Source organism: Castanea sativa, chromosome 1 (genome assembly GCF_040712315.1).
Source record: "Castanea sativa cultivar Marrone di Chiusa Pesio chromosome 1, ASM4071231v1".
NCBI classification, from domain to species: Eukaryota; Viridiplantae; Streptophyta; class Magnoliopsida; order Fagales; family Fagaceae; genus Castanea; species Castanea sativa.
Genome location: NC_134013.1, coordinates 89,895,191 through 89,918,719, shown reverse-complemented (window position 1 = coordinate 89,918,719; position 23,529 = coordinate 89,895,191). Strand labels below are relative to the sequence as shown.

Below are 23,529 nucleotides of genomic sequence, written 5' to 3'. Positions count from 1 at the left end.
GAAGCAAATCTTGCTCAGGGTATATGTGATGTCACGAATTTTCTCCTGTGCATTTATTTTCGAATTGGAGTTTTTGTGGGGTAAAAATCATGGAAGTAAAATCTCAGGGAACTTTTCTCTTTAAACAATAACCGTTAATCTGATATAAATCAATGACCAGAACTTGACTTGCCATCCTACATCATGATGCAAATCTACAATTTCAGTTTCAGAGGGTAATTGGGGGCTTGAGTTGATTTGGGAAAGCAGTACATTGGCTATAGGACCAGTCAGACTTTTGGCAATGTTTCATTAGGAAAGCAAAATGATTGGTTTAACCGCAAGTTGCTTTGACATGGCTCTAAAGAAGAACGTGAACAAATAAAACTCACAATGAAGTGTTGGATAGTCAGAAGCAAGTTTAAGTTCCAAGAAATAATCTTTCTTCCTGGCTTTCATTCTAGGGGTGAAAATGCTTGACATAGCTTTGGTAAGAATCATATTGGGACTGGTCTCAACATGCCTGCTCACCTGAGGTCAAAGTTAAATTGGTTCCCTAATCGTTTAGAATCTCTCTCTCCCTCTCTCTCTCTCTTATAGTATAGCTGTCCAAAAGGGATTTAAAGACTACTTCCATTTAAATTAATCCTAGACTTGTTACCTTATTCATATCAGGCTTGCTTCAATATGACCATACACATTTTTTGCATGTAAGTTTAACGTCACACCAAAATATTCTTAGTCTACCAACTCCTACTTCAAGATAGAAGCCACAAAACAAAACGAAACTGCACAATTGATTAGCCAACGAATAGAAGTAAAATAAGAAACAGAAATATAAAATAAAATAAAAATCAGGAACTCCACCTAACTTGCTGATCCACCAACTAAAATTTTGCTTCATCCAAAATCTTAGCAGCTCTCTTGTCTTCTTCAAGCAGCCAGTGTTTCTTTCCTTCATCCCTAAGCATTATAGGATAATAGCACTACCTTCACCTCTCTTCCCCTCAACTCAATCCATATCTTCTTCCAATTCAAAACCAAAATATAATTTGCATTCATCCCCAACACCCAAAGCTCCATATTCCCTATCTTTACCCCCCATTTTCCGAACCAAATCCAGCAAAACCCAGCTCTTGAATTCATTTTAGTGTGTTTCTCTAATTCTCTCACCCTCAAAAAAACTCAAAACAGACCAGAAAAAAAAAAAATGAGGCCTAAATCCCACCCAATCCTCAACCTTAAGTTCCTCATTCTTGGTGTCTTTACGGCTTTCTTCCTCCTCTTTGTGCTAAGATCAAATTTTTCAACTTCCGTGCAAAGTGAGTCTCCCATTTCACAAACTTTCAAACCCAAAGATTCCGGTATTACCAAAGATGCAAAAGCAGCAAACTGCTCAATTTGCACCAAGATCCCACCCAGCCTAGCTCAAGCACTCATCCACTACTCAACTTCAACCATCACCCCACAACAAACACCGAAAGAAATATCAGTGTCAGCTAGAGTCTTAGAAAAGAAGTCACCATGCAACTTCTTGGTTTTCGGCTTAGGCCATGACAGCCTAATGTGGAGTGTACTCAACTATGGTGGCCGGACTATTTTCCTCGAAGAAGATGAGGCATGGATACAGCAAATCAGACGCCGGTTTCCCATGCTCGAGTCCTATCATGTCACTTATGATAGCAAGGTGAATCAGGCCAATAACCTCATGGAAGTTGGCAGGGGACCTGAGTGCACAGCACTTAGTGATCCTAGATACTCTATGTGTCAACTTGCCTTGAAAGGTTTGCCTAGTGAAGTTCATGAAACAAAATGGGATTTGATTATGGTTGATGCACCAACGGGTTATTATGAGGAGGCACCAGGAAGGATGAGTGCTATATATACAGCTGGGATGATGGCAAGGAATAGGGAAGATGGAGAAACTGATGTGTTTGTGCATGATGTGAATAGGGAAGTGGAGGATAAGTTCTCCAAGGCATTTCTATGTGAAGGGTACATGAAGAAACAAGTAGGCAGGATAAGGCATTTCACTATTCCTAGTCACAGAGATGACTCTGACAAGCCCTTTTGCCCACAATAATTTTTCTTCCACTTGTATTTTTTTGCCTGATCCATGTTCATCCTTTTGAGGGACATTTGGCTGAATATGTTTGAAATTTCAATGACAAAAAAGAATATAGGTTTCCTATGCTATTGGGCTAAATTTTGAATGCCTATGCCAAATAATACATGTGATCAACCTTCACTAGTCTATTGAGGATTCATAGCCCATCCCAAATTTTGGGACTACATCCTGGTTGTTGTTGTTGTTTTTGTTTGGGTTCTCGTGATTGTATTAGAGTTTATGGAACTAAAATAAGAGCAGAAAGGTGTAGATTTCCCAAGTGGGTTGCCTCCCTTGCCCTCAGAAGCGAGAGTATCATCAAATTGGCATCCTGACTACTTACAATGCAGGACCCAAAAACACTAGCCCTAAGGTGAAGAGCAACAGAGAAGAATTGGGTTGCTGGATTTTTCTATTGTTTTTGTATTAGATGCCTAAATAAATATCAATATTTTCTGTGAAAAAGTACTACTCTGGATTGCTATGCCTTGCTTGACTCCTTTTACAATACCTTTTGTTTGAAAGTTCTGAGTTTTTATGCCCTTCTCTCTCTTATCCAAAATGGGAGATCTAATAAATCTATCTAGAGCAGAAACTGAAAGGACATACCATTATGTAGTATTGTCATTATGATAACACAGATATAATTACATCTATGCACGCCCCAAAGTGCTGATCTAACTATGCAATGTTTTACACTCCCTTGCTCACTTTTCCCTCCTTTTCATAAAGGAGTCTTCATGACCTTATTTAAAGAGACAAGAGGTGCACCAAGAAAACCATCTCACGCAATCTGCCCCTACACAATACATACCTTTCCAAAAACCTCACTTTACAATTACAACTACTCTTTAAAAAATCTTTACAAAAAAAGAAAGACACAAATTGAAGTTTATTAACAGAGCCTGCATTCATTTTGCTGGTGATGATTGACAAAGGGATTCGAGCAATTTACTTTAGTGCAACACTTTTCATACCTTCTCTTTTTCATCACACTCATGTTTACTCTCATTACATGAAAATTTTATTGGTGAACTCATGATAATTTATTGTTTAACTACAGCTGAATTTACTAGTGTTTTCACTGCTGAACATGTGTTAAACTTCACTGTTATTTCACAATTGAAATCATGTTAACGTTGAACTCATAATTCTTTTCACCCTCAAGTGCTTGCTTTAATGTTGAATTTGTATTACTTTATTAACGTCTTACCATTGAATTTAAGAAAAAGTCTATTGACACCAAATGATTCACCAGTTTTTTCACACCCTCCCCTTTGTTTTGTGTTATGGTGAGCCCTATGTGAGTGAGAAGTGAAATAGTCCATGAAAAATTTGGGGTCCCTAGATAAACTGTCAATGTAAACAACTGTTTTTTTTTTTAATTGTTTAGATTCATTCTCTCTCAAGCTTTGGGCATTGTATCTTTTTATAGGCTTAAAAGTGCAATAGTAGCCACTAACTACCCTCAAATCAATATGAGTTCCGAACTTGACTTCCCAAAACAAACTCGAGTCCAACAAAACCAACCTTTCAGTGATTGACATGTTGCAGCCACAAAAATCATCCCAACTAGCTTAAGAGCTCAAACTTCATGAATTTCACCCTTGGAATCCCTCATTACTGCTGCCATAAAGGATCCTTCAATTTTTATGGCCCCATTAGGTTAGGTTCACTTTGGGCCAATCTAAAGGAGGGAGGATTCCACTTTGCCTTCAGCTCTGTCATTCTCAGAAACCATTTGTAGTAGGTGAAGTCACTAAATTAGACGAGCTTATTTATGTGCCAATGAGCTTCCAGCTCAATAAACATTCATTTTGGCCGCTCATTCATTTTGATGGCCTGCCACATAACTTCTAGGATTATTTCTACTCGACATTTGAGAACTGTTGGTTTATGAATCTTTTACTTTGGTCATATCGATGGATATGTTGTTTTGAGTCTTTTGATTGTGAATCAACCCTTGGAATTAGGAACCCATTATTTACCTTTTTTTTTTTTTTTTAATAATAATTTACTTTGGTCATATCCGTGGATATGTTGTTTTGATTCTTTTGACTGTGAATCAACCCTTCGTATTAGGAATCATTATTTACCATTTTTTTAATAAACGAAAAGAATAGGAGATAACAATTAGAGTGACTTCTCTATCTGAACGTTACAATAGTAGTATCTTACTTGCTAAATTCGAGCATACAAGCAGAATACTAGTGAGCCATTGATGTTACCAATCCCACGTGCACTAGTGATCGTGGACATTGAACCGAGCTTAAGGCATGAGGTTTTTCCCTAGCGCCTCTTATTACACTATTTAAACTTGGATCATCCACGTCTAAACTACTTGGGAGTAAGCCTAATGATGGCTAGACAAACCACCACCCCAGTGGCAAGGAACCCATTATTTATTTATTTATATATATGTACATATATATATATATATTTTTAATCCAACCCATTATTTACGCTATCACTTTTTTTTGGTAAGTATTTACGCTATCACTTAGTTAGAGGGAATATACTATATCTATATTCATTCTAGTATTCTACAAATAAGGTTAGCGGTTACACTTTCGCTGTTCCAACTTCCTAACTGCCGTGAATACGATAAGTCGATAACTTTGTGATGAGAGCATAATTACAGTACACGCATCGTTATTATATGAGATAATTTACTAAAATTTTAATTTAAAAAAAAAAACAAAAACACGTGTGATATAGGCAAGCCACTCAAGTGAATTATAATTAATGTTTTAGTTTTTTTTATTAAAAAAAAAAAAGAAAAGGAAACGAGTGATATACTTTTCGTGTCATTGCTCATGTACGTTAGATGTAGACAACGGCATCATTAATTATTATTATCCCTGAGATGTTAAAGTATTTATCAAACAAATAAAATAATGCTGACAAAATGAAATAAACAGAAGAGGTGGTAAAAAATTTCCGCACTGCCTCAACTAGGTTTTTTGGAATATTCTAAGTACAATTTTGGATTCAGTTTTGGACCTTTTGGTTTGCCCATTGGAACGAACATTTTGAAATCTGTCTAGGTGTAACATTTCAGACTTACCGTATATATATATTACACATAATATAGCTCTAAACAATGTTATAATGCTCAATAACTTGTTATTGAATTCATATTTTGAAAATATCACTATTAGATTACATATTCTATATGTTCTTAACATGCATGTCAATTAGATATTATTTACAATTCAATCTATAAACTCATCTTTTATATATTATTTTAAATGAAAAAAACTTAAATTTAAATAATTGATTGATGACGTGACCGTTGATCTTTGATCACCTTAAAATTTTGCAAGGTTAGAGAATATACGAAAATAATGTAATCTAACGGTAAATTTGTCAAAATTCGCAATCAATTAAAAAAACAATGTTTTCTAAAAAAAATAAAATAAAATAATACTGAGTGATTTAACATTACTTAAAGTTACTTCAGGTGTAACTTGAACTCAATCTATATCTATATCTCTAATAATATTGTATGCACCCAAATTCTGTTTAGTGGATTGCGCTCAAAACTGGGCTCAAAATTTATTTATACAGTGGGTTGTGTGGGTCTTTTTTACAAATGTTGGGCTGGGCCGCCTGCCGCTACACTAGACCCAAAGATTTCTAGATCAGAGAGTTGGGACCAGTCCAAGAGCAACCCTCCTTGGTCCGGCTTGTGCGCAAACAATGAGTCCAAGCCCAAGGGAAGACGCTGCAAAGTGGGCATATCCTCTATTTCATCCGCAGAAAGAAACTTTCTCCAGTTTCTGCCGCAGGCCTGACTTTTCTCTAGTTTCTGCCTCAGGTCTAACTTCTCTGCTATGCAGTAAAACTGTCTGCCGTGCAGTAAAACTGTTTGCTGCAGAAGTCGTTTGCTGTGAATTAAAGCTACCTGCTGTAAGACCTTCTGCTGTGCAACAAAACTGTCTGCTATGAAGTTAAGCTTTCTGTCGTGCTAATAAAGCTGTTTGCCGTGCAGTTAAGCTTTCTGTTGTGTTAATAAAAATTTCTGCTGTAAAGCCTCCTGCTGTGCAACAAAGTTATTTGCTGTGCTAATAAAGTTGTCTGCTGTAAAACCTCATGTTGTGCAATAAAGCTGTCTGCCGTGTAGTAAAACTGTCTGCTATGCATTTAAGTCTTCTGTCGTGCAATAAAGCCTCATGAAATATAAATGACTACTCTTCATTTTTTGTTGCAGAAAAACTTTTCTACTTCCTACACAAACAAATTTAAAACCCAAGGAAAATACCAATCGAGCAAACGTTAGGTTATATGGGTTAGCATATTCTCAAATATATACATAAACATATTCATAAATATACTTATACAGGTGCACAGAACGTGAGAACAAAATATATGTATATATGTACTTATGGCAGGATAATGGGTCAAAAGTTAAACACGTAACAACAAAAATAAAGAAGAAAGTTTCGGTAGAAAATGTTTAGTTAGAATAGTAGCTAACACGGTAAATATAATAAAAAAAAAGTGCTACAGCAAAATAACTAAATACAATAGATATAAATTTTAATGAGTGAAATCAAATATATTTGTGATCAAAATCAAATATTGAGTCTTTTCATAGAATAAGTAAACTAAGAAAGAACCCAAACCCCAAATTGAACAACCTTGTCATAGGCTCCTGCCATAAGTTTTTGTCATCAAAGTTGTGCATTTTGGAGAATAGACCTAAATGGCTACTAGCTATCACTTTTGGAGATTTCAAAGAATGGGTTTGCTAAGAGGGAGGGAAAAGATGGTCTATTGATGCATGCCCCTATTCCTGTCACGTTTTCTCTCTTTTTTTTACCATTTTCTTTCTTTCTCTCCTTTTGATTTTTTTTTACTCTTAGTTTCCTCACTACTCTCTTGCCGTAAGTTGTTTTTCTCACTTGGATTTTTTCCCTTTGGTGTTTCCTGTCTTGGATCCCCTTCCCATTGGGTCTCCCGTGCTTCCTCCCTCCTCCTCTTTTCCTCTCTCTCTGGGTCCTCCGGTTCCCCTTTATGCTTACTGCCTCCTTCTCATTTTACAGTTAGCAAATTCAATGGGATTTCTTCCTTTTACCTCTAGGGCTTCACCAATTATTTTTGGTTTCTTGTGGGCATTCATCCAAGACTACCCATTAACCCATTGGTTGCCCAGACTACTGTGTTTGCTGCACCCTGACTCATTCACGACAAAATTCATTTTTCTTTGTTCTTGCTGTATACTTTTACTCTAGGTTCAAACAGATAGGGATTGAGTTGCCTCACTACCCAGCTCTATGGCATGCATCAGATGGTCCCAACCATCTGCTACTTTTTTTGGGTAAGATATCATCCTAGCAAGGCATTTTTCCAAAAGAAGCTATGGCAGGAAACCAAATATAGACCCCCTGTTCCCCCCACCACCAAACCACACCCTCTGAATCTTCTTGACCGTGGGCCCACCTCCCTTGTATTGGCTGGGTACAAGTTGGTGGTGCCCCGGCCATTCTATGCTTGTTCTGTTATCTTCTGTTTTTGTCTCCCATGCCGTTTCTGCCGTAGCAGATTTGTTCTGTTTCTACCTGCTGCGTGTTTTTTGTCTTATTTTATCATGCATTTCATGCTGCATTTGTCATTTTCTTTGGTTTGACTTTTCTTTCTTTCACATGATTCCTGCTGCTGACACTTCTTGTCGTGCCTTGTTTCTTTTCACCGTGCTTCTCCATATTAGCTTTCACGCCTATCTTTTTTATACAGAAAGATTTGGGCCTTTGTGGGCCAAATAATTTTAACTGGATCAAAAGGGTCTTGGGCCCAATTTAACTTCATTTGCTGAAGTCATTCTGCTGAAGAATTGTATCCTGCAGCAAAGTTGTATTCTGCAGCAGATTCGTATTTTGCTGTAGATCGCTACTTCTTTCTTCAAACCTTGCTTTTCATTGGGCTTTCCTCCTATGGCTTTTTGCGTCTTGCAACTTATTAGGCTTTCTTCCTCATAGGCTTTTAGGTATGAATTTGCAAAAATGGACATCAACATGGGTTAAGAGTTTCCTACTGAAAGTAGTTCCTCGCCAAGCGACCCAACAATCCCCTTTAGTTCTCTCGTACTCCCCTTTCTTTCCCCCTGGGTTGCTTTCCCTTTGGTGGTAATACCTCCCTCTTCAACTATTTATTTTTCCTTTCCAACTGTCAACCCCCACTTCTCATTCTATTCTCCCATTTATAGCTTAAAATGAGTGGAAGTGTTATGATTATTTCTTGATCTCACTCATGTGGATGGAGTCCAATCCCATCATTTCTAATAAAAGATACTCTGTTGGGAATGGTGTTTAATGGCATTAGAACTGGTTCCAACCTCCAATAGACTGCTCGGCAGCGATACTCCCCAAGGCAATACCAGGCTGCCGAGAACATAGGCTGTTCTCGGCAAGCACGTTCCCGATCAAACTATAATTGATCGGTACAGGCTTATTTCTGATACATTTTGGACAGGTTGGACTTATCATGGTACTTAAGCTCAACTTCGGTCTTAAAGTGCGTCTGACCCAAGGTCAAGGATCCGACAGGCATGGAATCATGCATTGTACCATAACGTCTGGGCCTAAGGCTCAATGGGCCTGGGACCATTCCCCATACAAATATCTATAACAAGATTCTCTACTTTGATGTGAACTTTTTTGAATGTTGAAAATATCTCATCCAGTAACCAATGACTTTCCCAACAAATGTTTTAGGAATAGGACCAATAACGTCACATGATTCCTTTTAAAATTTTCTTTCTTGGATTCCTACATTTAACATGGACAAAACTTAGGGAAAATCTAATAAAAATACATCTTCAATTCCACATAAAACACTACTTACAAAATAGGACACTCTACCACCAACCCATGTCTTCAAAACAACTCTACTTATCCAAAAATAAAATTGAAAAAAAAAAAAAAAAAACTTCCTAGTCCACTTTGTATATTTCTTTCACGACCACATTTCATTTTTTTTTTCTTTCTATTTTTACTTTATCAAGAATTATTGGTTTTTTTTTTTTAATATTCAGTTTCCTTTATTCCTTAGCTCACTTTTTTTTTTTTTTTTGAATTTCCGGTTTCCTTAAATCCCTAATCTCACATTTTTGTTTTTGTTTTTGCTTCTCAAATCTCCTTTTCTTTATTTTGAATTTGAAGAGGAAAAAAATCATACTATAAAACCATTACTATAACTTCTCATCCATATTCCTTAAATTTTATCACTACCACATATCCTTATTTAAGCACCGCACATTCAATTGAAATTCAAATAAAAACAATTTCAATAATCTAGAACTACACCAATACACATTTCTTTCTACTTTTATTCTCTTAATACTAGAATTCTGCCGACACGCATCAAAATGATACTCTCCTAGAAAGAAGATAAAGTTTCATGGTTGGTTCATAATGATTTTTGGTAGATCAATTTTTTTTGTTACTTTCTCTTTATTTTTTGCTTTTTTTAATTCATATATTAGTTTTTGTTGAATCTGTGATTTTTTTTCTAGGCCAAGAGTTTCAAACATCTTGCTCATTCTGCACTAGCAATAAGAATGAAAAAAAAAAAAAAAAAATTGAGAGGACAGTGTAAAATGACTGCTCTAAGGCTCTCATTTTGGGGAGGGGTAGTCCAAAAATTGAGATGAATGGAATATTATGACACTAAACCCAAAGGCCTTGTAGCTGAATTGACATTTCTTCATGCACAAAGTGCTTGGAGGTCTAGGGGAAAAGGGTTCAAGCTGCGGGGTTAGCAACATGTTGTAATTATTTCTCAAAAAAAAAATTCCAAAAAAAAAAATCTCATCATCGCACTTTGTATATATACACCTAAGTTTTCATCATATGATACTATATCATATCAAATTATTAATTCAATCAAATAATTAATGTACCTGCTTAATATCATCATTACACAATGTAAGTATATAACTTGTCATGTGAGAATATTAATGAAGAAAAAAGTCATGTTATATGTGAGTAAAGTAAACAAGAAAAACACATTGTTGAAGGAAAGTAATAATAAAAAGCCATATGTAAGTGAAGTAATAAAAGTTTCTCAACAAATAAAGTGAAGTAATTAAAAAAATGGATTTAGGAAAAAAATAATGATTTGTTTATATAACGGCCGAAATCACTATACCAGGTGGAATTTAATGGAATTGAGCAAAATGGGTGGAATGTGCCAAAATTTTGAACGAGATGTAATAGAGGATGGTTCATACCAGTTAACTAATTGAAATGAAAATTTTTGGTCATTTTGAATGAAGGGAAATGGAATTCATAACTATACTTTTTTCAACCTCGAAAAGATGAGGCTTGAATAGGTATCTATGTTAATGATTTAATTTAATATATATGTAAATTATTTATACAAAAATATAAGTTATATTTCTTACAACATATTTTATTGCTTTTCTCAAAACACTTGTATTCTATCTATCTTAAAACTCTCATAATTGTCTTTAACTCTTTATTCTTCATTTATCTCATTAATATTGAAATCACCCTATCAAGGAAGAAAAAAAATCATCAACCCATCTCGACCTTAAGGTCCTTAACCAACTCCACTCTTGTATTTCACGAGTCGCAAGTTAGATACAAAATAATATATTGACATCCCTTAATACGAAGAGAAAGTCTATAGACCCAAAAACCAGGACAAAAAATTTAACACTTGTTCATGCAATAGATTATTAGTGGTAAATAAAAATAAATGATATTAGTGACGAGTCTAAACGAGAACTACTACAAACTTGCCAACACAAACATTGTAAAATATAATATCAATTTTTTTTTTTAATGTAGCATTGCTTTAATATGAAATGAAGAACACTATAAAGCATTGGGTTTTTAATTTTTCTTTTTAATTTTTAAACGTGGAAGGAGGGAGAGAATGAAAAAATGATTTATAAACAATGAAGGTCAAGCCCGGCGGGTGGGGCGGGTCAATGCCGGGTTTTGTAATTGTACAGGTCATCATTCTCCCCACCCACCCGTAAACCCAAGGACAAATCAGTAATTTCACAACACCACAATCCAATAAATTATTTTTTTAAAAAACTAAATCCAAAATCAAATAAATAAATATAAATAAAAAATCGTGCTCAAAAAGCAAATCATTTTCAATCATTATTTATAGGTGAGGCCCTCCACCACTATTTTCTCTCACACACACTCTTTCCTTTTTCTTAAAACCCCCCTCACAAATTTTCAATTTTTTTTATAAAATTTGTTTCCATTTCGATCCACACAAAAAAAAAAAAAAAAATTCCAAACCCTCAATCATGAGCAACGAATAGTAAGTCCATCATTTTCTCTCTCATTTTCCTTCTCTCCAAACACAACTTAAACACGTGCGTTAATTTTCTTCTCTATTTTTTGGATTTTTGTAGTGATTATTTGTTCAAGCTTTTGCTAATCGGTGACTCCTCCGTCGGAAAATCGTGCTTGCTGCTCAGATTTGCGGTGAATTTTTTTTTTTCTTACACAGTTTCTAATTTTGCTTTTTGAGAGAGAAAAAAAAAATGTTAATTTTAGTGATTTGGATGGTGATTATGTATTAAATTAATGGAATTTGTTAGGGTTTCAGTTTGATTGTTGTTCATTTGGTTATTTAGTGCTTAAAGTTTGTATTTTTAAGTGTGTTTTGTTGATTTTTCAGGATGATTCCTATGTAGATAGCTACATAAGTACCATTGGAGTTGATTTTGTAAGTCTTTCTCTCTCTAAATGCTTACATACATGATACATGTATGTGTGAAAGTTTTTAAGTATTTATTGTTAAATGGGTGGTTTAGAATTTGCCACATCATCACTACCTGAAATAAATGCCAAAAACAGTGCCTTATTAATGTTTAATTAAATGCTGATGATGAAGTATAATCTAAACCATTTTGTTTAACAATGGGTGATTATGATTTTTTTAAAAACTTTATGATGGGGTTTTATGCATGTATGTATGTATGTATTTGTTTTGGGTTTATATTTTGTTTGTGTATGGGTCAGTACTTGAAATTTTGTGGTGGATGTTTCAGAAAATCAGAACTGTGGATCTGGATGGCAAGACAATCAAGCTGCAGATTGTGAGTTGAAACTGTTTTTTTTTTTTTTTTTTTTTTTTTATTCTGATTCAATGGTTGGGCAATTTAGTAGAAGTTGTTTCTGGATTTAGTCTAAATAAGTAAGGGTTCATGTGGGTGCATTGAGATTTTAGCAAAATTTAATTTTGATTGCAATTTTGGATGGTGGAGTTGGTCTAATTGAGATCTGTATAAACTTATGATTAATTTATTAATTGGATCACCTTTCAAAGTATCATTCATATACATCAGAGTTCAGAAATTACCTAGTTTGTGTTAATCCAAGCAACTGTATTTATTCAAAAAAAATTGTTTCTGTTTTTGCTGCATGCCATAATTCCAGTGCTAGGCTATGATATATTTAACAAGGGATACTAAGATTTTCTGGCTTGAGATCTATTATAGGTCAAGCATTGCAATAGTAGGCTTGAATTTAACCTACTCTACATTAAGGTTTCAGATTGAGATCGGAACCCCAAATTTAAGGAAAGAACTAATTCATATAAAACTCTCCTTTGTGTCTGATTGCTGATTTTACTATCAGGTGCCAGTCTAGCAAGATAAATTTAATTAAAAACCATAACCTGATCTCAAATGCTCCAGAAAATTTACACCTTAGGAATAGTTATTCCAAAGTGAATTTTTTTATCACAAAAGGAGAGGGAGAGATGCAGTAGCTGAGAATAGATTGACACAGAGCTCACACAAGCAAGAAAGAGCTGGAAATGGCCCTTACCCACAAGGCTTTGCCTGAAAACCATACTTGAGGTCAATTGCCCTCCAAATAAATTCATTGATCATGCTAAGAAAACCTAATAACTATTATGATCTGACATGCCTGTTCCCCTTGGTATCTAATCAAACCTATAAATAAGCTAACCCATTTCAACAACAACAATAATAAGACCTTTGTCCCAAAATGCTTGTCACGATTTTATCAATTTATAAGACCATAAACAGGCTTTTGCCAGATTTTGCAAGATTTCTAAAATACCCCTACTAAAATAGAAGTTATGATCTGAAAGAAGCTGGAAATTACATAAGGAACCCGTTCCTGTGCTTTTATGCTCCTGAATCATTTACTTTCTCAAAAAATATTATGTACAAAATATGGAGCAATATACACCGGGGGTAAACACGGTCGGCTAGGGACCACACCTCATGAAGCTAAGGTCGCAAGTTCAAATCTCCCCCTCCCCCTCCATTGGGTCCAAAACTCACTTATCAGAATAAATGGAGCAATAGAAATGCCATGCCTAAATATTTGCATGCTTCTCTATTCCAATTTCCCAGTGGAACTTTTACTAGTAGACAGGCATTTTATGTTAAGGATTCAACATCCTCGTTCCACTTACAATTAATATTACCTTTTCATTTCCTGTACTTTTAGTGGGATACTGCTGGACAGGAGCGGTTCAGGACTATAACAAGCAGTTATTACCGAGGAGCACATGGGATAATTGTAAGAATTTATTGCCTTTTGCCTTCTTGTGTGAGAAACTTTGCTCCAATAGATCTTGCATGCAGCTTGTATAATTTTTGGATAAATGTGAGGCCATTGCCAGAATTCTTGTTTGCTAGTTGTTGCATTCATGTCCATCCCTGTATTTGAATCTATCAGTTTTAAAGTTATTGTAGTTTTATTATTGTACATAATTGCTGGATCTACATTTGATCTTTATAGCCATAGGCACTTTAGACAGCATCTTGAATGTTCTTGTTTATTTGTTCTCCTTCGCAAATGATTAAGTATCATATAAACTTAGCCTATATCGTGCTTCAGTGTCATTTTTTTTTTTGCATAACAACTCCCAAGCACAGATAAATGAGCATACAGCCCTAAATAGGGTCATCTAGGACTGAGTTGCATAAATGGAAGGACTAAGGCTTAGTTAGTTTAATTAAATAGACTGTATGATATTTGTTTTTAAGTACTGAGTAATTGATTAATCATCTTTTAGCGTTTCTCATGTTACCTGTTAATATAACTTAATACCATGCTTGTTTCTGCACATTTTGTTGACGCTTTACTGACACTCCTATTTCACTTTTTCCTTTTTCTTTTTTTTTCTCTGAAGCAAAGTATTTTATAAAGTTGGACTCTTTTATTTTCCCCTTTTTTGTTGGCACTTGGGTGGGGGGGGGGGTGATGGGGTGTTTGAACCCAGTATTTATAATTATAAGCAACTTGTGATATTGGAAACCTTGATTTTGCAACATTTTCAAACCTCAGCACTATTTAGGGCACGTAAGTATCCTGGTTCAACAGGCATCAGAAAGTTCTTTTTTAGTTAGCATAGTTTTTCTTTGTAATTATCATTGTACCTGCCTGAGAAATCTTACATGTATTGGACTGTGACAGATTGTCTATGATGTTACTGAGAAGGAGAGTTTCAACAATGTCAAGCAGTGGTTGAATGAAATTGATAGATATGCAAATGATAGTGTGTGCAAGCTTCTAGTTGGGAATAAGTGTGATTTGGTTGAGAACAAGGTTGTGGACACACAAACAGCCAAGGTATAGATCAACTGCCTTAACTCTTACTATTAAGTTAAGATAGTATGAATTGTGTTATTTATTTGGTGAGTTTCTGCTTACCAAGCACATCCAGTGTTTATAAGCCAAATTGGGATCTCTGCATACAAATGCAAGAAACTTGTTCCTTATAAGCCCTTGATAAAACTGACTTGCATGTGCACACGTGTATATGTGTATTTATGTGTGTGCATATGACACAACACAAGGAAGAGTGGTGGGTAGGAGAAGAATTCCTCCCCATTCAAAAAGGGTGTGAATGGCCTATAGCCAAAAAGAAGTCACAGTTTGGACACGGAAACACAACATTTTATGAAAAACTTGGACACGAATGTGTGTGTGCGTGTGTATCTAAGAAGCACAGACACAGTAACATCGTAATTCATGATCTGTGTGATTTGAGTTCTAACCAGAAATGGTATGTTCATTGGTTTACATATTGCAATTTAGTGGCAGATGCGCCCAGTTCTGCACAAAATATAATATATTGGAGGAAACACAGGAAATCAAGGGTATTATTTTTTTTCTTGCTGCTTATTTGCATTTAACTTCATTCTCTCCCCTGTGCCTAAATGAAATGCAGGCATTCGCAGATGAGCTCGGAATCCCTTTCCTTGAGACAAGTGCTAAAGACTCAATCAATGTGGAGCAAGCTTTCTTAACCATGGCTGGCGAGATCAAGAAGAAGTAAAACCTCTAGTCTTCCTACTTCCCCTATTTTAGATGATATGATATTTTTTACCAGAATTCTGTATCAGATACATGAAAAATCCCTTATATTTCTAATAATATCCTAATCACTTCCATTTTAAAATATTAATTTAAAACATGTGTATAAATATCTTACTGGCAACTAATTTTGAACAACCCTGAAGAGAGGAGTCACCAATATTGCAAATCCTGATTTTGTGAAAAACATTTTGTACCTGGCATTATTCTTTTACTTTTGGGTTAGAGAGTGGAGATAATGGTTCCCTCCATCTTGTTATTGCAAATCGGACCAATAAAATGAACTTTGAAACTCTTTGATAGATATGAAATAATTGTAATTGAAACCATAGAGAAACTGTCATTATAAATATCATATGGTGTATTTTCCACTGCTGTGTAGGTTTCTTGCATTTTCTGTAGGATAATGGAGTGATCTCATACCGATTACTATAATATTTCAATTTGTCTCCTTATTTCTGATCCATATGATTAAATTTTCAATATTTTTGCTTTTAATGATTTTTATATTTTGCAGAATGGGAAACCAACCAACTGCAAACAAGTCAACTGGAACTGTTCAAATGCAGGGGCAGCCAATTCAGCAGAACAGCAACTGCTGTGGTTAGCTATGCTTTGTAATGTTTATTTTCTGTTAAGATTGCAGGACAGTGAAACTATGTTGGCTGTACTCTCATATGGATCTATCAAAACTGTTAAATATGCCTACTTCAATCCTGACTTAGTTACTTCTGTTTGGGAAAATGGATTTCTAACAATTGCTCATAGCCATCAGAAAATTTTCTAGCCACTTCTTCAGTTAGGGAAGAATCCATCCAAATGGAGGTTTGCATACAAACATTTACAGAATTTTCTATCAAACCTATTAGGCGGATTTTTTTAAAGTTCTCCACTACTTGACAATTCAAATGATTATTAATGTATGATTTTAATCAAATGAACACTTAATCGATACAATGAACTCTAATTTGTGAAGTCATGGATTCAAAGTCTTTCGGCAAACATACTTATTAAAATGAATATACGGAAATAGTCTTCTTAATCAGTGTTATAATTAAACTAAAAAAAAGAAGGGGTGTGAATCTACATTAGTTGGGTGTGTTTAATGTCCGCTATTTATAATTTCAGTTTACAATTACAAATAACCTTTGTAATTGTATTCTGATTAAATAATATATTATAAATCTGATTTAAAACACTAATATTATTATTTTCGTGTCTATAACTACAAAGGTTAGGTCATTTGGTAGTTGTACTCTAGTTAAATAATGTATTATAAACCCGGTTTAAAACACTAATATTACTATTTTCATGTATGTTCTAAACTTTTAAAAAGTATTACTGTTTACTAAAAAAAAAGTGTTATTAAACTTGGCCAGGCCCGATCTGGCCGGTCAGACTAGTAACCTGGTGACTCAACACATAGACCGGTCTGGGTCATCAATTGGATCCGATGTGCACAAGACCTAGTCGAAATCGGTAAAACTTGGTGGACTTCAAGCAAACCATGTGACCTAATTGGGTTTTAATGATCCAACTGAGTTTGTGAATTGTACAAAATTGCATTAATAGGTCTATCTCATTGACTTCTTTATTGTTTAATGTGTGATAATATGGTAATTTAAATAAGGGAAAACCTAGGTAAATATAAAAATTGCACCATTCTATCACTTCTCTGTTGATCCATGCGACTCTACCCATCACTTTTCATAATTTTAGTTCCCCAAACTTGCAATTGTGCATCAATTTTTTTGTTATGAACAAATCACTATTTAGTTTCACATAGCTAATTGGCACATAGGTACGAGCATATTAGTATATGTTATATAGTTTATTGTTTAAGCCTTATTTTCTTTTCTTTTGTTTTAAGTTTTTTTTTTTTTTGTGTTTTATTTGTTTATTGCTTTAAGTTTAAGTTTTTAACATTTTTTTTCTCTTCTTTTATTTCCGTAGTTTGAGGTTGCTTTTTTAAAAAATATGTAGAATTTAAAGACATGTAATAATATTTTATTTAGCAAAAACTTTATTGCAATTTTATAATATTGGTTTATCTTGCTTGTAAATTTTATAGAATTCTTAATGCTATTACTGTGAAACCTTGATTTTGAATTATAATAGTGAGTTTAACTTAGGCATATATATATATATATATAAATTTTTTTTTTAATTTACATATTTATGCTTTGATTTCTCGAACTTATATATATATATATATATATATATATATATATATAATATTTAAAATATTTTTATTTAATCATGTGGTTTGACCGTTGACACACTGGTTAAACGAGTAACCTAGTGACCAAACTCATAGATTAGGTCAACCTCCGGTCTGGATTTAATTACTATGTTCTTAATCATCACAATATGGATTGAAAAAGTTCTTTAAATTTGAGTTTGGAGGAAATTTTCTCCATTCAATATTTTTCTAATTAAGAGGAAGTTCTGTTCGTCCAAATTGTTTACTCAAACCCGTGACTATGAAATTTTCTTCAAATTGAGTAGAAGAAAAATTGGATCTGGTTGTGCACGAGAGATGCATGAGTTAACCTATGACTGGCGAGAACGTATTTTGATAACAAAAACATTCTGGTACATCATTTCCACAATAAATCAAAAACTTTGTGCCAATGAAAATTTTCCTATGAAAGTGCTTTTCATTGTTTTGATAATCTTTTATTCCGTCCAAATCTGAGTATTATACACCTAAAACTATCGATCCCGATGATGAGATGAATTAGTTATAAACAAAAACTAATTCAATTCTAAACTAGCTTCGGTTTATATATTTTGTCACAAATAATTCTTATTCACATTCTAATCCTTTTTTCTTTGAAAAATCTATAGTTTAATATCCGTTTAAATACCACTTATTTTGCTGAAAACTTATTGTTGAAAACAATTTTTTTTATTATAAAAATTTAGATTATTGTTCACAATTGAAATCACTGTAGCTTACTTTAATGCACTGTTCATGAAACATGGTCCCATAAACAGTACAAGAGGCGCTCCTAAAAATAAAAATAAAAAAAGGGCAAAAACGTAGAACGTGATCGCTGGACGTGGGATCCAGACGGGAACTTAATATGTATAGAATTGAGAAATTAAAACTATTCTATTCATAACTGGATTTGCAAAGAACCTCAAATATATCTCATTAAGCGCACCCATAAAGAAATCATTATAAATCCTGATGTCACAACAAAATGCAGTTTAATCATATTTTTAAAACAAAGAACAAAAAATGAAACAACCCACAAGAAGGGGGAAAAGCATAGGAGGGAAAACAAGTAATCTATATAAATCATAACCATCCCTAGGAAGAAGAGCAGCAAGGCTTCTTGGTATTTTCCTCTGATCCCCCCACTACTAGGGTCTTTCCTTCTTTGATGCTAGCAGGTCCTGGCTCATCCGATGCAAGTGACTTCTTACTAATTATCCGGTAAATCTCTGCAAGAATTGTCTGGAAAGACTTCTCAACATTTGTTGCTTCAAGAGCAGACGTTTCAATGAACGAAAGGCCTTCTTTCTCAGCATAACCCTGGGCATCCTCGGTTGCAACTGCTCGGAGATGCTTCAAATCAGTCTTGTTGCCGATTAGCATGATCACAATGTTGGAGTCAGCATGGTCCCTGAGCTCCTTCAACCACCGGCTCACATTTTCAAATGTTGTTGGTTTAGTCACATCGTACACAAGAAGAGCTCCAAGGGCACCCCTATAGTAAGCACTTGTTATTGCTCGGTATCTCTCCTGTCCTGCAGTATCCCATATCTGAGCTTTCACAGTTCTTCCCTCAACCTGAGAAGGAAAAAAACTTTGTGGTGTAAAGACATGCAATAAAAAGCTGATTTCATATAACATAAAACATCAGACTAGATGGATTTAACAGGACACATTTTGAAAGCGCATTATGAAGTGAGCAGTGAAAAGAATGAGATCTCACAAATCAAACCAAAGCCTCTTGACAGTTGGGCTTCATCAAACTTCTTCACTACTAACATTAATAGAAGGAAAAATTACAATCCATTGCTTGGATAGAATAGAATGACATAAGAGAATATTTGTGGCCGGCCTTGACTAATTTGTTGAGGATCCATAGCTAATCTCAAAATTTATAAGGTTTGGTCGTTGTTGTATATGCTCATTGCTCACTGGCAACAAGATAAAATGTATGTGAAAATGGGAAGATATTGACATCAAAGACCCACGGATATCACAAATATTGGTAGTCTGTGGACTCCTGGTAGTACACCGCCAAAGACTTTTAGTGAAGCTAGTCAAAACATTAATGAATGATGAAAAAGGAAGCCTTTAGAATTTGGGAGTTGGTTTCTAGTCCAAGAATTGGTTGTAAATCATAGAACAGTGCTTAAAACTGGCAGAATCATTCAGTATTCCTGGATCAGCACTCTCATGGGAATGCCTTAATGTGGGAGCAGAATTGGTAAGCACTCTAAACTAAAATCAACCAGTAAGGTAGCCAGAAAACTAACAAACTCTACTATTCATGTAACAAATGCTAACAATGGGTTGAGCTGGGCTAAAATGAAACAGAACATTGCCAATTGAATGCATAAGGGAAAAATGCAGGCACCAGGATTAGTTTAAAAACTAAGATCTTGCAAGCATTTGGTGAGAAGTACTTCCACCATGCCCATTAACATCTCCCACCCCCCTTTTCTCTTTCTTCTGTTACTTTTTAACAATGATCCTCAATCTCTAATCAAAACAAACTTTAACTGGGAGTATGGCCATGCAACTAAATTCTCCATATCAAATCGTTTGTAAAGGAAAATCCCACTCAATTCTAAACTACAAAATAAATGCTTTCCTAATGACAACTTCAAAATGACTTAGCTAGGGAACAAAATAAATTAACACCTTTTAAAATGGAGAATTAAGGGAATCTAATACAAAAATGGAAATTAAGAGAAAATTCACAATATTTGTCCACATTCCACAACTTAACCCATTTTCAATTCACAGAAGATTAGAAACTAATTGCTCAAATCAAACAGAAGAGCTCCATTTGGACCACTTCCTCCAAACCCAGATCCAAATTACACACAAACCACCATAGTATTACTTTAAAAAAAAAATAAAAAATTAAGCCAATTTCAAATCCAAATTACATGCTGGCATGCACATGCCTACACACGCATATGTAAATATTTATGCACCACAGAATTACTAAAAAAGATTCAAATAACACCCCACCTCAGAACCCTCTCAATAGTTTTACGGTTATACACTACATACACAAGCAATATGCATACAGTTACTAAAAAAGACTACAACTTTAAGCATATCCCAGATCCAAATTACACACACATATCTAACATATGTCCATATATACACTAAACCATATTCAAAATTTAAGCAAATCCCATTTCCAAGGCATACTGTGGACTAAAAAAATTCAAAATTTAAACAAATCCCATATGAAAACTATAAATACAAGCATATATCCATACATCTACTAAAAAAGAGTAAAGCTATAAGCAAATCCCAGATCCAAATTACAGAAAAACACACAATTATGTGTATATAAGCAAATCTCATTTCCAAATTATGCTGTGTATTAAAAAAAATCAAAATTTAAGCATATCCCATATCAAAATTATGCACAAACAAACACATATGCATTTATACACTAAAAAAGATTCAAAATTTAATCAAATCCCACTTCCAAAGTATACTCTGTGTACTAAAAAGAATTAAAAACTTTAAACAATTCCCATATCCAAATTATACACGCACACACAAACAATATGCAAACAGTAACTAAAAAAGACTAAAACTTTCAGCATATCCCAGATCCAAATTAAACATACACATTTAACACATACGCATATATACACTGAAATATATTCAAAATTTAAGCAAATCCCATTTCCAAAGTATAGTCTGTGGACTTAAAAAATTCAAAATTTAAACAAATCCCATATCATAACTATAAACACAAGCATATATCCATACAAATACTAAAAAAGAGTAAGACTATAAGCAAATCCCAGATCCAAATTACAGAGAAAGACACAAATTATGTGTATATATACAAATATAAAACTAAACCTGGAGGGTACGAGTAGCAAATTCGACTCCAATGGTGGATTTAGATTCCAAACAAAACTCGTTCCTAGTGAATCGGGACAGCAAGTTCGATTTCCCAACTCCAGAATCGCCGATTAATACAACCTTGAACAAATAATCGTACTCCTCATCTGCTCTCCTAGCCATCTTTTTCTCTCTAAAAAAAAATTTAAACTTCGAAGAAAACTAAAATTTGTATAAGAAACGAAAAAATAGAATTACTACAAGTTGTTTAAGGAATTGGTCTCTGAAGAGAAGAAAAATAGAAGAAGAAGAAGAAGAAGGGGATAGAAAGAAGTTGAAAGTTGAAGAAGTTGAAGTGAAGTCTTGGAAAAATCAAATGGTTTTTTGCTTGTGTCGGATATTTTTTTTTTTATGTTTTTCACCTTGGCTTTGATCTATTTGACCCAAATACCCTGTCTTTTTGCTGGGGTCCACCTTACTTTGAGGCTTTGTTGTGGGCAAATAGGGAAAGCTAATTTTTCTGTCTCTTTTTTTTCTTTTTTCTAATAAGAAAACATTTTGAATCCACATTTTTGAAAAGTTTTTAAGCTTTTCTTTGACCACGTAAATGCAAGATTTTCTAGCCAATTAAATATAGAGTAAACCTAGTAAGCAAATTTTTTTTCAAAATCATTATTTCGTTAACACCATCTATGATTGAACATTATATTAAATACTAGACTCATTTTTCAAAGAGTATGCAATGTGCTCTTTTTTTTTTTTTTTTTAGTTTTATAATGTTTAAAAGTGAGATAGAGATAAGTTTTTAAGTTTTAGGCTGAATGGAGAAAATAAAAGATAAAATGTAAAACTTAAGTAGAAGGGGTCGTTTTGTACTTGATTTTGTGCAACAATTTTCAGTTTTTAAACAATATTATATGTATTTTTATACATTTTTTTACTCACATGTATTTTTATAAAATACAAACAACATTACTAAACACCCTCTAAACTACTCTTTTAATTTAGTTTGTGTTTTTTAACCATTTTTTTTATAACAATTTAAAATTATTTAACTAAAAGATAAGGGGTATTTTAGAGAGTTTAAGAATTTAGGTAAGGGTATTTTAGTATGCAAAATATTGAAATCCAAACGAAAAATCATGTTATTAATAGTATAGAAGATTTAGTAAAAATAAAATATAAAACATTGTGTTAATAACCTCGCTTAGAAAAATAATAGACTATATGATTTAAATTTGTAAGGTTTATTACATGATAATACCAGTTGATTTTAGATATTAATGGAGTTTGAAATTTCAAACTTGAATACCTTATTTGGTAACAAAAAAGTTTAGTAATTGAGTTATTTGGAATCTGTTACTAATACTATATGTATTGATTATAAGAGTTCAACTTGGGTTTAATGTTATGTACACTAGACTAGATAGGATGTTGTCATGTATCCAGGAATTGCCACATGACAACATCCCATCGGGTCTAGTGTACAAGATGCACTGAACCTAGGCGGCTAAGCCCTTTTCCTAATTACAATGAGTTATGTTAATAGTTGTGAATTTTTGTTTGAAAAAAATATTGTCTCTATATTTATTATCAAATATGTACTCCGCGTGTTATGACATAGAATTTTTAATTTATTAATTAAAAATATGAGCTAGATGAAGGGTTTAGGCCTGACGACATTAGTCCCAAATAGGGCCATGCAAAGAAATCTCTCTCTCTCTCTCTCTCTCTCTCTCTCTCTCTCTCTATATATATATATATATATACACACACACACACATATGCAAATTGTGGTAAATGTTGTTATTTTATTCCTTAATAATTTGAGAACTCTCTCTCTCTCTCTCTCTCTCTCTCTCTCTCTCTCTCTATATATATATATATATATATATATATATACACACACACATATGCAAATTGTGGTAAATGTTGTTATTTTATTCCTTAATAATTTGAGAAAAATAATGAATTGTCTGAAATAATACCCATTAAGAAGGTTAACTAAAGGCTCTATCTTATGACCC

At 33.8% G+C, this 23,529-nt stretch overlaps 3 protein-coding genes across 3 annotated transcripts; 2 read left to right on the top strand and 1 right to left on the bottom strand.

Moving 5' to 3' along the window:
- Positions 1-887: 887 nt before the first annotated feature.
- Positions 888-2,551, top strand: LOC142606039 (glucuronoxylan 4-O-methyltransferase 1). Its single transcript, XM_075777451.1, has one exon. It carries the CDS (start codon positions 1,190-1,192, stop codon positions 2,060-2,062), a length of 873 nt encoding a protein of 290 aa, XP_075633566.1. The 5' UTR covers positions 888-1,189; the 3' UTR covers positions 2,063-2,551.
- An 8,664-nt stretch (positions 2,552-11,215) lies between these two features.
- Positions 11,216-16,185, top strand: LOC142619664 (ras-related protein RABD1). Its single transcript, XM_075792874.1, has 8 exons — positions 11,216-11,395; positions 11,490-11,562; positions 11,759-11,806; positions 12,132-12,179; positions 13,567-13,638; positions 14,539-14,694; positions 15,296-15,399; positions 15,959-16,185. The coding sequence occupies exons 1-8, from the start codon at positions 11,382-11,384 to the stop codon at positions 16,047-16,049; spliced, it is 606 nt and encodes a 201-aa protein (XP_075648989.1). The 5' UTR covers positions 11,216-11,381; the 3' UTR covers positions 16,050-16,185.
- Positions 16,186-18,574: 2,389 nt separating this feature from the next.
- On the bottom strand, positions 18,575-21,894 carry LOC142619654 (ras-related protein RABA2a). The gene is made up of 2 exons (XM_075792862.1): positions 21,521-21,894; positions 18,575-19,243 (listed from the first exon to the last, which is right to left on the bottom strand). Exons 1-2 carry the CDS (start codon positions 21,683-21,685, stop codon positions 18,761-18,763), a joined length of 648 nt encoding a protein of 215 aa, XP_075648977.1. The 5' UTR covers positions 21,686-21,894; the 3' UTR covers positions 18,575-18,760.
- Between the last annotated feature and the right edge of the window lie 1,635 nt (positions 21,895-23,529).

Coding starts and splice junctions, on each gene's coding strand:
- LOC142619654 (XM_075792862.1), bottom strand. CDS start 21,685: ATGGCTAGGAGAGCAGATGAGGAGTACGATTATTTGTTCAAGGTTGTA. Junction 19,244..21,520: donor TTGCTACTCGTACCCTCCAG/GTTTAGTTTTAT, acceptor TTTCCTTCTCAG/GTTGAGGGAAGAACTGTGAA.
- LOC142606039 (XM_075777451.1), top strand. CDS start 1,190: ATGAGGCCTAAATCCCACCCAATCCTCAACCTTAAGTTCCTCATTCTT.
- LOC142619664 (XM_075792874.1), top strand. Junction 12,180..13,566: donor AGACAATCAAGCTGCAGATT/GTGAGTTGAAAC, acceptor CTGTACTTTTAG/TGGGATACTGCTGGACAGGA. Junction 14,695..15,295: donor TGGACACACAAACAGCCAAG/GTATAGATCAAC, acceptor AATGAAATGCAG/GCATTCGCAGATGAGCTCGG.